The sequence below is a fragment of the Zootoca vivipara genome, chromosome 7, assembly GCF_965207765.1.
Source record: "Zootoca vivipara chromosome 7, rZooViv2.hap1.1, whole genome shotgun sequence".
In the NCBI taxonomy this organism is placed as follows: Eukaryota; Metazoa; Chordata; class Lepidosauria; order Squamata; family Lacertidae; genus Zootoca; species Zootoca vivipara.
Genome location: NC_142590.1, coordinates 86,244,130 through 86,257,239, shown reverse-complemented (window position 1 = coordinate 86,257,239; position 13,110 = coordinate 86,244,130). Strand labels below are relative to the sequence as shown.

The following is a 13,110-nucleotide window of genomic DNA, read 5'->3' as shown; positions in this document are numbered from 1 at the left end:
CAGTCCATGAAATACACCTGTCTCCTTACAGCTGCAAATGTTGGAGGAATCTGCCTCTGAGGATTCCTGGCCTGTGGCCATGATGGAAGCTGGGTCATAGCTGCCAAGTTCTCCCTTTTTTTAAGGGAAATTCCCTTATGCTGAATAGGCTTCCTCGCGAGAAAAGGGAAAACATGGCAGCTATGGGCTGGGTGTTATTGGTGTGTGCGTGGGTGTGTGTTGAACTGCTATATTTCTGGTCACAAAAATCAGTCTGTGACTTCTGCAGATCTCTTCACTACAAGAACTTCCCGCGTACAAGCCAGCGTCTTGCAACGCCACAGCCGATTCAGAAACAAAGGTGCCTTTTGAAGGGCAGAAGGAGCAGAAAATGGACCAGCCAGGTAACCTGCACTTTCAAAGAGACAGCGATAGGGAACATTTCTCTTGGTAGATTGTAGGGTTTTTCTAAGTTAGCAGTCCCCAGGTGCATTAAACACTCCATTATCGTTTCAGACAGACAGGTGCAGCCAACAACAACATCATCACCATGATTTGCTCGCAGGGAGATTAGATGGTGTTAATTTAATTTCAGCTCGTTTGTAAGGACACAGGATGACGTTGCCTCAAAGCAAGTGTTACCCTACACTTTGCCACGCATTTTCCTGACACTTTCCTTATTGCCAAAAGTCTGGTCTTTTGGAGGAAGTGGGTTTATTGCCCAATACCTCCAAATCTGTGCTATGGAGTGCCTGGCGTGCTATGGTCCATGGGGTCACAAAGAGTAGGACACGACTAAACGACTAAACAACAACAACAACAACCTCCAAATCAACTGTAACTGCCCAACCTGAATTTGCCTGCATGTGACTGAATCCCACCCAAAAATAGAGACAAACCGGAAGCACCATTAGCCTTTAAGGTGCCAGGAGATTCTATTTCTGTGGTTGCTGTAACAGACTGACACAGCTACCATTTCTTTGAGGGAGAAATGTAGACATCCCTTGTTGACCAAACCGCTCTTACATCAAACTGCACTCCAAAACTTGAGAAACATTTCCCCTAATGGTTCTAATTAACCCTCTCCGTAGCAACATCTAACTTCTGTGGCTTCTGAAGAAACATGTATTGCTCAACCGGTACCGTGTTTCTCATATTATAAGACATGTCTTATATTTATTTTTTCCTCAAAAAAACACACTATGGCTTATTTTCAGGAGATGTCTTATATTTTTCCTCCTCCTCCTCCTGCCATGGCCGGTATTGCTGCTTCGCCTATCACTATGTCTTATTTTCGGGGTATGGCTTATATTCCTTGAATGCTTAAAAATCCTGCTATGGCTTATTTTATGGGTATGTCTTAAAATATGAGAAACAGGGTAGTTTCACACCTTATATCAAGGATGACTGCATTGTTTGAACACACTGTGCCTCCAATTTAAGTAAACTTTGCTTATAACAGACAGTAGGTCTTTGTGCTCAACCGAAACCTCCAGCACCCTGTAAGGTTTTTCAGGCAGCAAGACCAGAAACTTCTCACTTTAGCCTGTGGCCACATCAACCCAAGCAAGCCCCACCTGTTCAGATTATTTGTTCACCTAGATCAGTATTGTCTGCTGTGACTGACAGCAGCTCTCCAAGGTCTCAGGCATTTGTCTCCTGGTCTTTTTACCTGGAGATTTCAGAGATTTAACCTGCGACTTCCTGCACACAGACCATGTACTCAAACAGTGAGATATGGACACACGATAGAAAGTTGCAAAGGGAATGATCCCTGATTCAAGACAGCAAGGAAATCACAAGCTTTTCCTATTTACAGCCCCCACAGGAAATTCCCAATTTTTAAAATTTTCTCTACATCTGCGAGGATTAGAAACTTGACCCTTCCCCACTCTTTCTCGGTGCTGCAGTAAAATGGTTGGTTGGCCCTCCTATTGTATGGGGAGGGGAGTACTATTCCTATATCAACAACAAAAAAGTCACATCCCTAATATCAACTTTACTGACTGAGCTGGAAAGCAGAGTTGGCCTGTATAGCTTGATTTTGGGAAGCTCTAGCCCAGACCAGAGAATCAGGATTTTTGTGCTAGTGGGAAAGTTTTTGTTTTGTATTTTAATGGCAGCTGTGTGCTGATTTGCATATAAGGAGATCTAATCAAGGGAGAAGGATCTCTCAACTGATTGACATCTGGGTGTGTATGGGGGGGAGACACACAGAGAGGTTTTCTTTGCTTGTCATTTGAATATTGGCACAAAGCGCAGAGAGCAGCCTCCTGCTTCCTTAGGGCGCTTTCCGGCTTCAATGTGGCTCCTCATCTGGAAACTGCAAGTCCTCTAACAGCTGATCTTTCATCTGCCATCGGTTCCTTTAGGTAACGGAGATTCTGAGTCGGTCAATGAAGAATCTGACGAGCCCAATACATCCGATAGTGAGGTTTGTTCCCTTTTGTATATTTGCTCATCATCCCACACATGCACCTGTCTGCCCCCCCCCCAAGACACACACCAAGCAGAGTCTACCTTCTGGCTAAGCACAACCCATTCTCAGTGTGGGATTCATTTAGGAGGCAACTGGGCAACACTGGGTTTATTTGGCCGAATATGCCCAGCTGATGTCACAATGACTATTTTTTGCTTGCACAGTTTGAAATCAAACCGTTCAGGGAAGGCACAGTGTAATGCAAGACGCAGGGAATCAACTGTTGTTGGCGCTCGCAAAGTACCATACTTTTCCGTGTATAAGGCTAGGGTGGTTTTTTTTACTAAAAAATAATGTTAAAAAGGGGGGGTAGTCTTAGACACGGGGGCAATTCCCCCACCATTTTCTTAATTTGGAGTCCCCCAAAATAGGGGGCGTCTTATACACGGCACCGTGTTATACAAAGAAAAATATGGTACATCAAAGCAGCTAGACTGGTGACTGGGAGCGGCCGCCGAGACCATATAACACCGGTCTTGAAAGATCTACATTGGTTCCCAGTACGTTTCTGAGCACAGTTCAAAGTGTTGGTGCTGACCTTTAAAGCCCTAAACTGCCTCATCCCAGTATACCTGAAGGAGCATCTCCAGCCCCATTGTCCATCCCGGACACTGAGGTCCAGCTCCGAGTGCCTTCTGGCATTTCCCTCCCTGTGAGAAGTGAGGTTACAGGGAACCAGGCAGAGGGCCTTCTCGGTGGTGGCACCCACCCTGTGGAATGCCCTCCCACCAGATGTTAAGGAAATAAACAACTATCTGCCTTTTAGAAGACACTTGTAGGCAGCCCTCTTTAGGGAAGTTTTTAATGTTTGATGTTTTATTGTGTTTTTAATATTCTGTTGGGAGCTGCCCAGAGTGGCTGGGAAAACCCAGCCAGATGGGCGGGAAATAAATAAATAAATAAATAAATAAATAAATAAATAAATAAATGGCACATGGCTTTGAAGCCACTGCTGATCTGCAATCCTCTTTTGGTCCAGCCATGCCTTTACCCAGCCTGGTGTCATATATGACGTTAGGTTGAAGGCAGGCGGGTATGTCTTGGCCAAAACTGCCCCGTGGTTTAAAATGGGGAGGGCTGGTGGGTCTAATTAAGCCCACAAACAAGAGATTCCCCACTTCTGAGAACCTTTGGCAATACTAATCAAACCTTATGCTCTCAACTAAGTTAAGAGAAGCCACTAGAGAAAGGGGGTTCCATGTGGTGCCAGGATCCTGCTCCAACGTCGCACGTGGGCAGACAAGTGTGGAGACAAAGTGGGCAGCTCATGAGATGCATGGCCTTATGAGATTCCGCTGGGCTGCAAGCTGGCCCAATCATTAGGCAGAGTGAAGCAACTGCCTCAGGTGGCAGATTCTGATGGACATTTGAGTATTTCCCCCAAGGCATTCCTCCCGAGCCCCTTGTCCATTCCTTTGGGCTAGAGGACAGAGATTTGTGCCACATCTGGCCTGCCCAGTCAGATTCATCTGTCAGCCCAGCTGGCTTCTGTATCTCCAATGGGGAGCACCAAACATCTGCCCTCTGCCCCAGGCAGCAGAATGTATTTGGCTGTCTCTGCTAAATCAGTACGTACCTCCAATCACTAAAAGGAAGACTTGCAACAGACACATCCCAAAATGAAGTGCTGGTGCCATGGTTAAAATAAAGGAGGTGAAAGTTGGAAGGAATTGAAGCTGCCTATCCAAAGCTGAGTTTCTCAATTGGTAGAGCATGAGGCTAAACCTCAGGGCTGTGGGTTCGAGCCCCACATTGGGCAAAAGATTCCTGCATTGCAGGGGGCTGGACTAGATGACCCTTGTGGTCCCAACTCTATGATTCAAGTTATGACCTTAATCCTAATATAGCCAGGGTAGCCAACTAGCATGGCCAATGGTAAGGGCATCACTCTGGCTACTCATACACACTGCTCACCTAGAGCGACCTGTGAAAGGTCTTGGCTATAATCCAAAATGAGCTCTGTTTGACTTGTAGGCAGGGTTGTTGAAAGAGCGTCAACTTGTTTGCCGAATACAGAAGGAGGAAAAGAATTTTTCTGATCAGACCTGATTTTTGAGTGCAAAACTCGAGCCCAACTGAAGGAAGAAAGGTGGGGTTCCCAAATGTTACGGGACATTTATCTTGCACATCTGCAACTCATGTCTGAATAACTTCCCCCTAATTTGCATAGGTGATTGGCGCTTGTGATGATGAAAGCCTCCAAGTGGCTCCCATGAAAGAGAAATACTGTTGCACAACCGAGATCGCCCAGAGATCGCAAAAGAAGCGGAAAAGGGGACACGATTCGCTGGCAAAGGGTACAAACAGGGGGTTCAGAATCATGTATTGTGAGATATACCATATTTTTCATGCCTTACATAACACTACACCTGTTTACTTAGGCCACAATCACATTTAAATTGCCTATGCTGCCACTTGTTACGTTGTCCCCCTCACAGAGCTATGATTTCCAGAGTAGTTTAGCAATCCATCCCCCTTCACAGAGCTATCTCTGAGAATTGTAGCTCTGAGGGGGGATAGAGGCTTCCTAAGAACTCTCAGCGCCTTTAAAAGCTCCCAGAATTCTGGGGGGTGGGGAGACACTTTAAAATGGCACCATGGCGCTTTAAATGGATGTGACCCCTGTCCACTGAACTTTGCTTGTTCTGGTGGCTCATTTGAGAAAAGGAAGGGCCACCTTTTCCTACACACAGGCCTGGCACTCTCTTCTGCTCTCTGAATTCCAGGCTATGCAAATGTTTGTCCGCAGCGATTCAGTCCGCGGCCGTGATAAGGCACGCAGCAGCAGGGAGGACTCCAGAGTCTCGGGGGCCAGGCTGGCTTTCTGGCAAAGGCTTAGCCCAAGCCAACCTGGGAGGGAGAAGAGAGGAGGAGAAAGGCTTGGCAACACGTAAATTGAATAGGTGCACTAGGTACACAGTTCAGTGTTTGCTTAGCCCTTCCGGAGAAATGTTATTGACTTTCAGGGAATGCATTTTTCACAAACGGTGTTTATTGTTAAGCCCCATTCCCTGTAGAGGTGGAAACCTCTTAACAATGGAATGTGTTGTACTGGCATTTCCTGCAGGTGACAAAGTAGGAAATGGATAAAGGTTGAAAAAGGGGGGAAAACTCCAACAACTGCCCCTTCCTCTTCACAGTTTAAACACTTTTCTCCATCCCCAAAGCGCTACCCCTGGCTCTGTTTGTGCAGTCAAAAAGTGTGCGCTTGGCTGTGTATGTATGCCTGTGAGTTAGAGAGCGCAATGTTGACCGAGTGTGTGAGAGAGATATTGTTGTCAGCAAGGCAAGAGGGCTTGTTTAACAAGCTTCCGTTCCTATCACATTGCCTTCCTGACAGGTCTGATGAACCTGGACGCAAAATGTCGACAGCTCCTTTTTTCTCATTCTGTCAAAAGGCTCGGCCCTTCCCTGCAAAGGGCTGGGCTCAGAAGGGGTTAAAATTGCAAAGGGCAAGACAATGGTAGGCAGTGGGGGGAGGCACTGGTATTTTCAAATTAGCACGCACCAAGCAGTCCTTGCAAATTCAATCTAGGCCTGCAAACAGCTGCCCATCTCCCTTTACGTTACAGCTCTTGAAATATACTCGGAGTCGAGAGTGAATTTCATGCTCTTTATTCAGCTCATATTCATCAAGGAGAAGAAGAGAAGACGAAATGGCTCTTTTCCCAAAACCATCTGCTTATATACATTATTTACACAATGGGCCTTGCGTGATTGGCTACTTCAGGGCTACACCTGTGGGCCAATTATATTGTGGATTGACTTCTGCCTGCAGCCTGATTGGCTGCTCCTACAGGCCAATCAGGTAGCAGATTCACTTCTGCCAGCCGCCTGATTGGCTGCTCCAGCAGGCCAATCAGGTTGCGGATTCACTTCCACCTGGAGTTGGATTGGGTAGCTCCCGCTGATTCTGAATCCTATTGTTCTAGGATTCAGCTCAGTACATAACAGCTCTCAAAGGTAATAGTGGAACACGGGTGGCGCTGTGGTCTAAACCACTGAGCCTCTTGGGCTTGCCAATCCGATTGGCAGTTCGAATCTGCACAACAGGGTGAGCGCCCATTGCTCTGTCCTAGCTTTTGCCAACCAAACAGTTCGAAAGCATACCAGTGCAAGTAGATAAATAGGTACCACTGTGGCGGGAAGGTAAACAGTGTTTCCGTGCGCTCTGGTTTCCGTCACGGTGTTCCGTTGTACCAGAAGCGGTTTAGTCCTGCTGGCCACATGACCCAGAAAGCTATCTGTGGACAAACACCAGCTCCCTCGGCCTGCAAGCGAGATGAGCACCACACCCCATAGTCGCCTTTGGCTGGACTTAACCACCTTTTTTTTTTTCCTGCTCTCAATGCAGCCGTTTCCTGAAATGCAGAATCCAGTGCGTGTGATCAAGATTAGGGTTTAGGACAGATTTCTGCCCCAGCTTTTACAGAACCTATATCAGCGGGAAAGAGATGGCCGTTTGTGTTTCTTTTTTTTCCAACAAGGAAGAAAGAACACTGAAATTATGGCCATAGGGAAGGATAGAATTGAACCCAAGTCCAGCATCAGCCATCAGTCAGGTTAGGCACCGGCTAAGGACTCAGGGGCTTGGAAGGGCCCCCAACCTAGCTCTGTCACCACTCATCGCTCTTCTTGCCTGGGGGGGGGGGTGGCTCGTCTTTGGCACTGTGCCCACTGGTGCACCATAGCTGCCAAGTCTCCCGTATTCCCTGGGAAACCCCCGTTTTTCTAGCTGTTCTCAGCTGAAAGAAACGATTTTTTTTTGTTTTTCCCCAGCTCTGCCCAGTTCCAAAATGGCTGCAGTGCGACTTCTGGCGTGGTGACCATTTTGGAACTGGGCAAAGCAGCATCAAAAGTCGCTTCTGAGCATGCTCCGCCCAGTTCCAAAATGGCGGCAGAGCTACTTCCGGTATGCTACTTCCAGTCCGGTCCCTTATTTCTCCCACTGGAACTTGGTAGGTATGGTGCACTCAAGTCATAGATAGGGAGCTGCTGTGAAGCAGTTCGCAATTCCTGACTTTTCGGTACAGCTGTTCATTTGTGTGGCTCTTAATGTAGGAATTGGCTGAGATGTTTTCAGCAAACCTGATCTTCAGACTCCCGAAGCTGCTTCAACTATTCGTGGTTTGCCCACTGGTCTACATGGTGGACAGCACCAGTACCTCTATGTACCTCTATGCTCCTCAAGGAAAGCTCAGTCAGTAGAGCATGAGACTCTAGATCAGGCATCCCCAAACTCGCCCCTCCATATGTTTTGGGACTACAACTCACATCATCCCTAGCTAAGAGGACCAGTGGTCAGGGATGATGGGAGTTGTAGTCCCAAAACATCTGGAGGGCCGAGTTTGGGGGTGCCTGCTCTAGATCTCAGGCTCATGGGTTTGAGTCTCACTTTGGAGGGGGAAGATTCATGCATTGCAGCAGGTTGGACTAGGCTAGATGACCCACGTGGTCCCTTCCAACTCTAAAATTCTATGATTCTATAGGTACAACTCCCAGAGTGGTTTAACAACCAATCCCTCTTCCTGGGGATTGGGAATGGTAGCTGTCTAAGGCAGTGTTTCCCAACCTTGTGCCTCCAGATGTTTTGGGAGTACAACTCCCATCATTCCTGACCACTGGTCTTGCTAGCTAGGGATGATGGGAGTTGTAGTCCCAAAACATCTGGAGGCACAAGGTTGGGAAACACTGGTCTAAGGGAATGGGGGTCACCTAACATCTCCCAGCACCCTTAACGAACTACAGTTCCCAGGATTCTTTGGGGGAAGCCATGACTCTTTAAAGTGGTACAATGCTGTTTTAAGTGTAGGTGGTGAAAGGGGCCTAAGTTGGATTTCACACTTGGTGATCTATTGCAATCACTCTCCTGGTCTACCTTCGGCCCACCTCTTCTATATGAGGTGCCGGAGACTGAAACAAAACTTGCACAGTTCATTATCCCAGAATGCATTGCAAACCTGCTGACACCTTTGTCTGTTTTGCTCTTTGCAGCCTTTAAAAAGCCTGCTCAAGGCAGACGTAATGGCAAAGCAGCACAGATCCCAGCCGATGTGCGAGAAGATCGAAAAGAAACAGCAAACTGCAGCCCTGCTTCCGACCACAATGAAGACGAAGAGACATAGCCTGAATGTGCTTTCTCGCTGGGGCAGATCCTGCCACTTGAACCAGTGTCAGATATTTCTGCTGTGATAAGCAGCCCTTCAGTGGCCAGTTATTCTCATTGGCATCAACCAGGACAGCTCAAGCCTGCTCAGGCGCCATTGCTTCACATCCCTGGCCAACAAGTGAATTCATGAGGACTTAGTAACTTACTGACAGTCAAGGCACTCTGGAGAGCTTTATGAAATTCTTAACTTAATTATCTCGAGATTTTGGCAGTGAGGTGGTTTATTCCACTCGGCTATTCTGTGGTTCCTTTTGTCCAGGTTCCGCCAGTTCTCTGGCATTCAACCAGATTGGCCCTGCCATAACTTCACCATGATTTGAGTTTTGCATTAAGAGACAACTGTAACGTAAGGATAGAGACCATGTTCTGCATGCAGGGGGTCCCAAGTTCAGTCCCTTGCAGTGCCAGTTTAAATGATCAGGTCCTGGGGAATGCCTCTGCCTGATATCTTGGAGGGCTGCTGCAAACCAGAGACGACAACGGTGAGCTACAGGCAGACCTGGCAGCTTTCAGTGACTTGCAAAACATGGTATTTTGTTGCTTCCACGGCCAATACAACACATGCCTATGGGACCGTTGCCTTTTCTTCCTTTTATAAAATCAGCAACACTGCAGGGGCCTGGACATCCAATGTCCTGTAGCATGTGGATCCACAAGGGGAGGGCTGTAGATTAGTGCCAGAGCAACTACTCTGCATCCAAAAGCTTCCAGGTTCAATCCCCAGCATCTCCAGGTAAGACTGGGAAGACCTTTGTCTGAAATACTGGGCACCTGTTGCAATGCAGTGTAGACAATGCTAAGCTGGATGGACCAATGTTCTGACTTCCTAGTCATACCCACCAACTGTATGTATTTTCCCAGTTTCCCAGGAATTATAGAAGCCATCCCAGCTTCTGATTAAATCCCGGAATGTCCCGGGCATAAGCCGGCGCTTGCAGCCAGCGTTGGCGCTTGTAGCGATGTGCTGATCCGCACGGCAGCACAACACCAAAAGAAACACGTCCCGATTTGCATCAGGAGAATGTTTAAGGGTAGGCTAGGTATCTGTCAGGCATCCTTGGTGTGCTGCAGATCCCACCCAAAAGCACTGGGGAAGCCGCGGCAGAATAAGGCCGTCCTGCCAGATGCAACTAAGAATAAATGGGCTGAACTTTTGACAGCAGCTTTCCTTCGTCAAAAGGGTGTGTTGGGCCAAGCTGGCGAAAGCATGCCTTGACTACTCCTGAAGAACTTCCCAAAGTGCATCTTAAGATGGTGCTTATTTCAGATATTGTTGCACCTGTGGTCCCCATACACACACATCGGAAGATTCAGCAAGGAGAAGGGCCCTAACTATTGGACATGGCTGATGGGGAAGTCTGAAGGACCAGTGATAAGAAACAATATCTGCTAGCCACATCCTCATGGTTGCCAGTCTGAAGTACAGTAGTCTGAGGGCCAGAAATGGCCTAGTGATCTTCCTGGAAGCTTTTGATCAACATCAGTTTTGCAGGTGGTTGGACCTGGTAACAAGGAAGCAATCGCACCCTTTAAGGCAGGCATCCCCAAACTGCGGTCCTCCAGATGTTTTGGCCTACAACTCCCATGATCCCTAGCTAACAGGACCAGTGGTCAGGGATGATGGGAATTGTAGTCCAAAACATCTGGAGGGCCGAAGTTTGGGGGTGCCTGCTTTAAGGTAATAGGGGGAAAGGTGCCACACACTAAACAAAAACTTCTGGATCTTGATATGCAAAAACTACATATCGCCAAGTACCCAGTTTGATTGTACATAAATGCTGCATTGATTAAACCTCTGCATAGTTTACCCTAAAATAAGTGATCTTATTTTAAGTGAACTCTGTGTTAGGGATTTGGGGTGGTCTTGGAAGGTTATAACAGCTGCTGTCCATATTCAGGGGTGAACAACGTGGGAGCTGACTGCAGACTTCCTTCTCAGGGGCGTTAAAACTAAAAGAGATTGTGAAGAGCTTCAAAGGGGCCTCTCCAAACTGAGCAAATGGGCAATAAAATGGCTCAGTTCAGTGTAAGCAGCAGTCAAGTGATGCTTGTGGTGGCAATAAATCTTAATTTCACATATATGCACATGGAGCATGAGCAGGCAGTGACTGACCAGCGACAAGACCTTCAGGTCGTAGTGGATAGCTCCGTGAAGATGTTGACCCGGCGTACGCCAACTATTTTTTAAAAGGTAAATTCCATGCTAGGAATTCCATTTGTGCAGTTCTATTCACCTCTCCCTCAAGGATATAGCACATAGCAGAGTTGGAAAGGAGCAACTGAAATGTGATCAAGGGGGTGGAGTTCCCCCCCCCCGACCCGGGTAAGGAAAGGTTGTAACATTTGAGACTTCTTAGTTAGTTAGGACAAAAACCAAGTAAGAGGTGAAATGATAGGCGTTTATAAAATTATACCTGGTTTGGAGAAAGTGGACAGGGTTTTTTTCTCTCTCCCTCTCTCATGACTCTAGAACTCCTAGACATCCAGTGAAGCTAATTGTTGGAATATTTACATAGGACAGATAAAAGAGAGTACTTCTTCACACAATCCAGAGCCCGATCTGAAAGGAAAAATTTTGGGCTCGATGAGGTGAAGAGGACCTGATCTGGGATGACCTTTGGTTGGGTGCAAATTAATTGCAGATTTGGTGGGTGGGGTCATTTGCATGGGAAGTTAGTTGGCTCCTCTTCCGTCACACATCTATGCATTTAAATTAGCATGGGCAAACGTTATGCACATTTGTGTTTGTCAGACCATGCCCTGAATATTTACATACCAAGCAAATGACTCTGGTGCCCAGAACACAACTCGTGTACAGAATCCTCACAAATGATGTGGATAACACAGGCCTTCGTCACAGGGATCCCAAAACATATTGGCAGCTTAAATGTCAAGGCTAGAGGAAAACAAGGTGGCATACAAGGAAATAAATATTCTCTGGCACACACCAGCCAAGCTGTAAAGCAATCCTGGCACTTAGCACTCAGTTCACACTGACCTTGGGAAGGTCATTCATATCCTGTTGTTCCCAAACCAGATTGCCAAGCAGAGTCCAGATACTGTCAATTGCTTTGCCAGAGAGCATGTTTTCCCACAAGTACAGTTCTTGATAGTGCCCTGCACATCGCTTCATCTGCTTGCTGCGATCTGTGATGATCTTTCCCCACAAAGGTTTTCAGCAGTGCAGTTTTCCCTTGACAGGTTGGTCCAAAGGTTTTCTCCATGCCTTTGTACATTTTGCGAGTGTTGCCCGCGTCAGCAGCGAGTTGGATGCTCTGACGCAGCTTTAGCCATTAGTCGCTGGCACATGTGGAAATGGTGGGGGCACTAAATCCGTTGTCATTTTTCAAAGGGCCCTTGCCTCTTTTGGTCTGTGCCTGCCACCTAGTGGATACAGCATGGTACTTCTAAGGTTGGCATGTGCCCTCACATAGGAAGTACACTAGCAACACCTTTATCACTAGTTTTCAAACTGGGGTGGTGTTTGTTTGTTTGTTTGTTTGTTTTTTAAAGAACAACACAGTAATTTGTGTCTGTTCCTTTGCAGTTGCCTATAAGGGACAAGAAATGTTGGAGTGCACCTTTTGAGGTGAAGTCCAATTGCTGGAAGCTTGCAGCACCTGCTGTGGCTGTAGAGACCTATACGGGAGAGACATGTTTTGTTGCAGCTGGGGCAAATGAAGGCATCCGGTTGTGCTGCTGCAGATGCACCATGGCATTGCTTCTGTCTGTGCTCCTCCCAGCGGTCATTCCTCCTCTGGTCACTGCTCTGGATGCACAAGCTGGCTGTCTCCAGGCCCTGCAAGGGATTCCCACACGGCAGGGTTGGTGTTGCCAGCTTTCATGTCATGCTTGCAGGCATCTTTGTAGCACAGAGTCGGTCTGCCAATGAGCCTGGTGCCTGAAGCCAGCTCTCCATAGAGCGTGTCCTTGGGGATCTTGCCATCTTCCATTCTGTGGACAAGCCAGTGTAGACATCACTGAGACGGGAGTGCAAACATGCTGGGAATGTGAGCTTGGGAGAGCAAATCTTTGTCTGAGACTCTGTCCTGCCTTGTGATACCCAAAATCCTCCTGATGCAGCGCAGGTGTGGAAGGCATTGAGGCATCACTCCTGACAGTTGCAAGTTGCCCACAACTCACTTCCATAAAGCAACAAGCTCAACACACAAGCCTGGTGGACCTCCATCTTGGCATTCTCCCATACCCTATTGGAGAAGTGAGCCATTGCCGTAGCTGCCTTGCCAATGCACTTGTCCAGCTCAGTGTCAATGGAGAGATTGCTGGTTATGATGGAACCCAGGTAGACAAAATATTCTACCATGAAACTGGGTAAAATGCACATTTGTTGTTCCACCCAGCTTCGTCACCAGCCCCTTGGGAACTTGCACAGAAGGGAATACGGCCCTTGTTCCAACTTCTGGATTAGGGACAAAGCCTAAGCCTGTCTCCCAAGGCAGAAACATTGCCATGTCTGCTCCCA

General features: G+C 47.4%; 1 protein-coding gene across 1 annotated transcript in view; it reads left to right on the top strand.

Moving 5' to 3' along the window:
- RBBP8NL (RBBP8 N-terminal like) overlaps window positions 1-10,445 on the top strand; it is a 38,081-nt gene extending 27,636 nt beyond the window's left edge. Inside the window, exons 11-14 of the mRNA XM_035124331.3 lie at window positions 269-383; window positions 2,352-2,413; window positions 4,629-4,755; window positions 8,453-10,445. Of these exons, the coding sequence (XP_034980222.3) occupies window positions 269-383; window positions 2,352-2,413; window positions 4,629-4,755; window positions 8,453-8,583 (435 nt within the window). The 3' untranslated portion in view covers window positions 8,584-10,445. The remainder of the gene's footprint in view (window positions 1-268; window positions 384-2,351; window positions 2,414-4,628; window positions 4,756-8,452) is intronic.
- The last annotated feature ends 2,665 nt before the right edge of the window (window positions 10,446-13,110 follow it).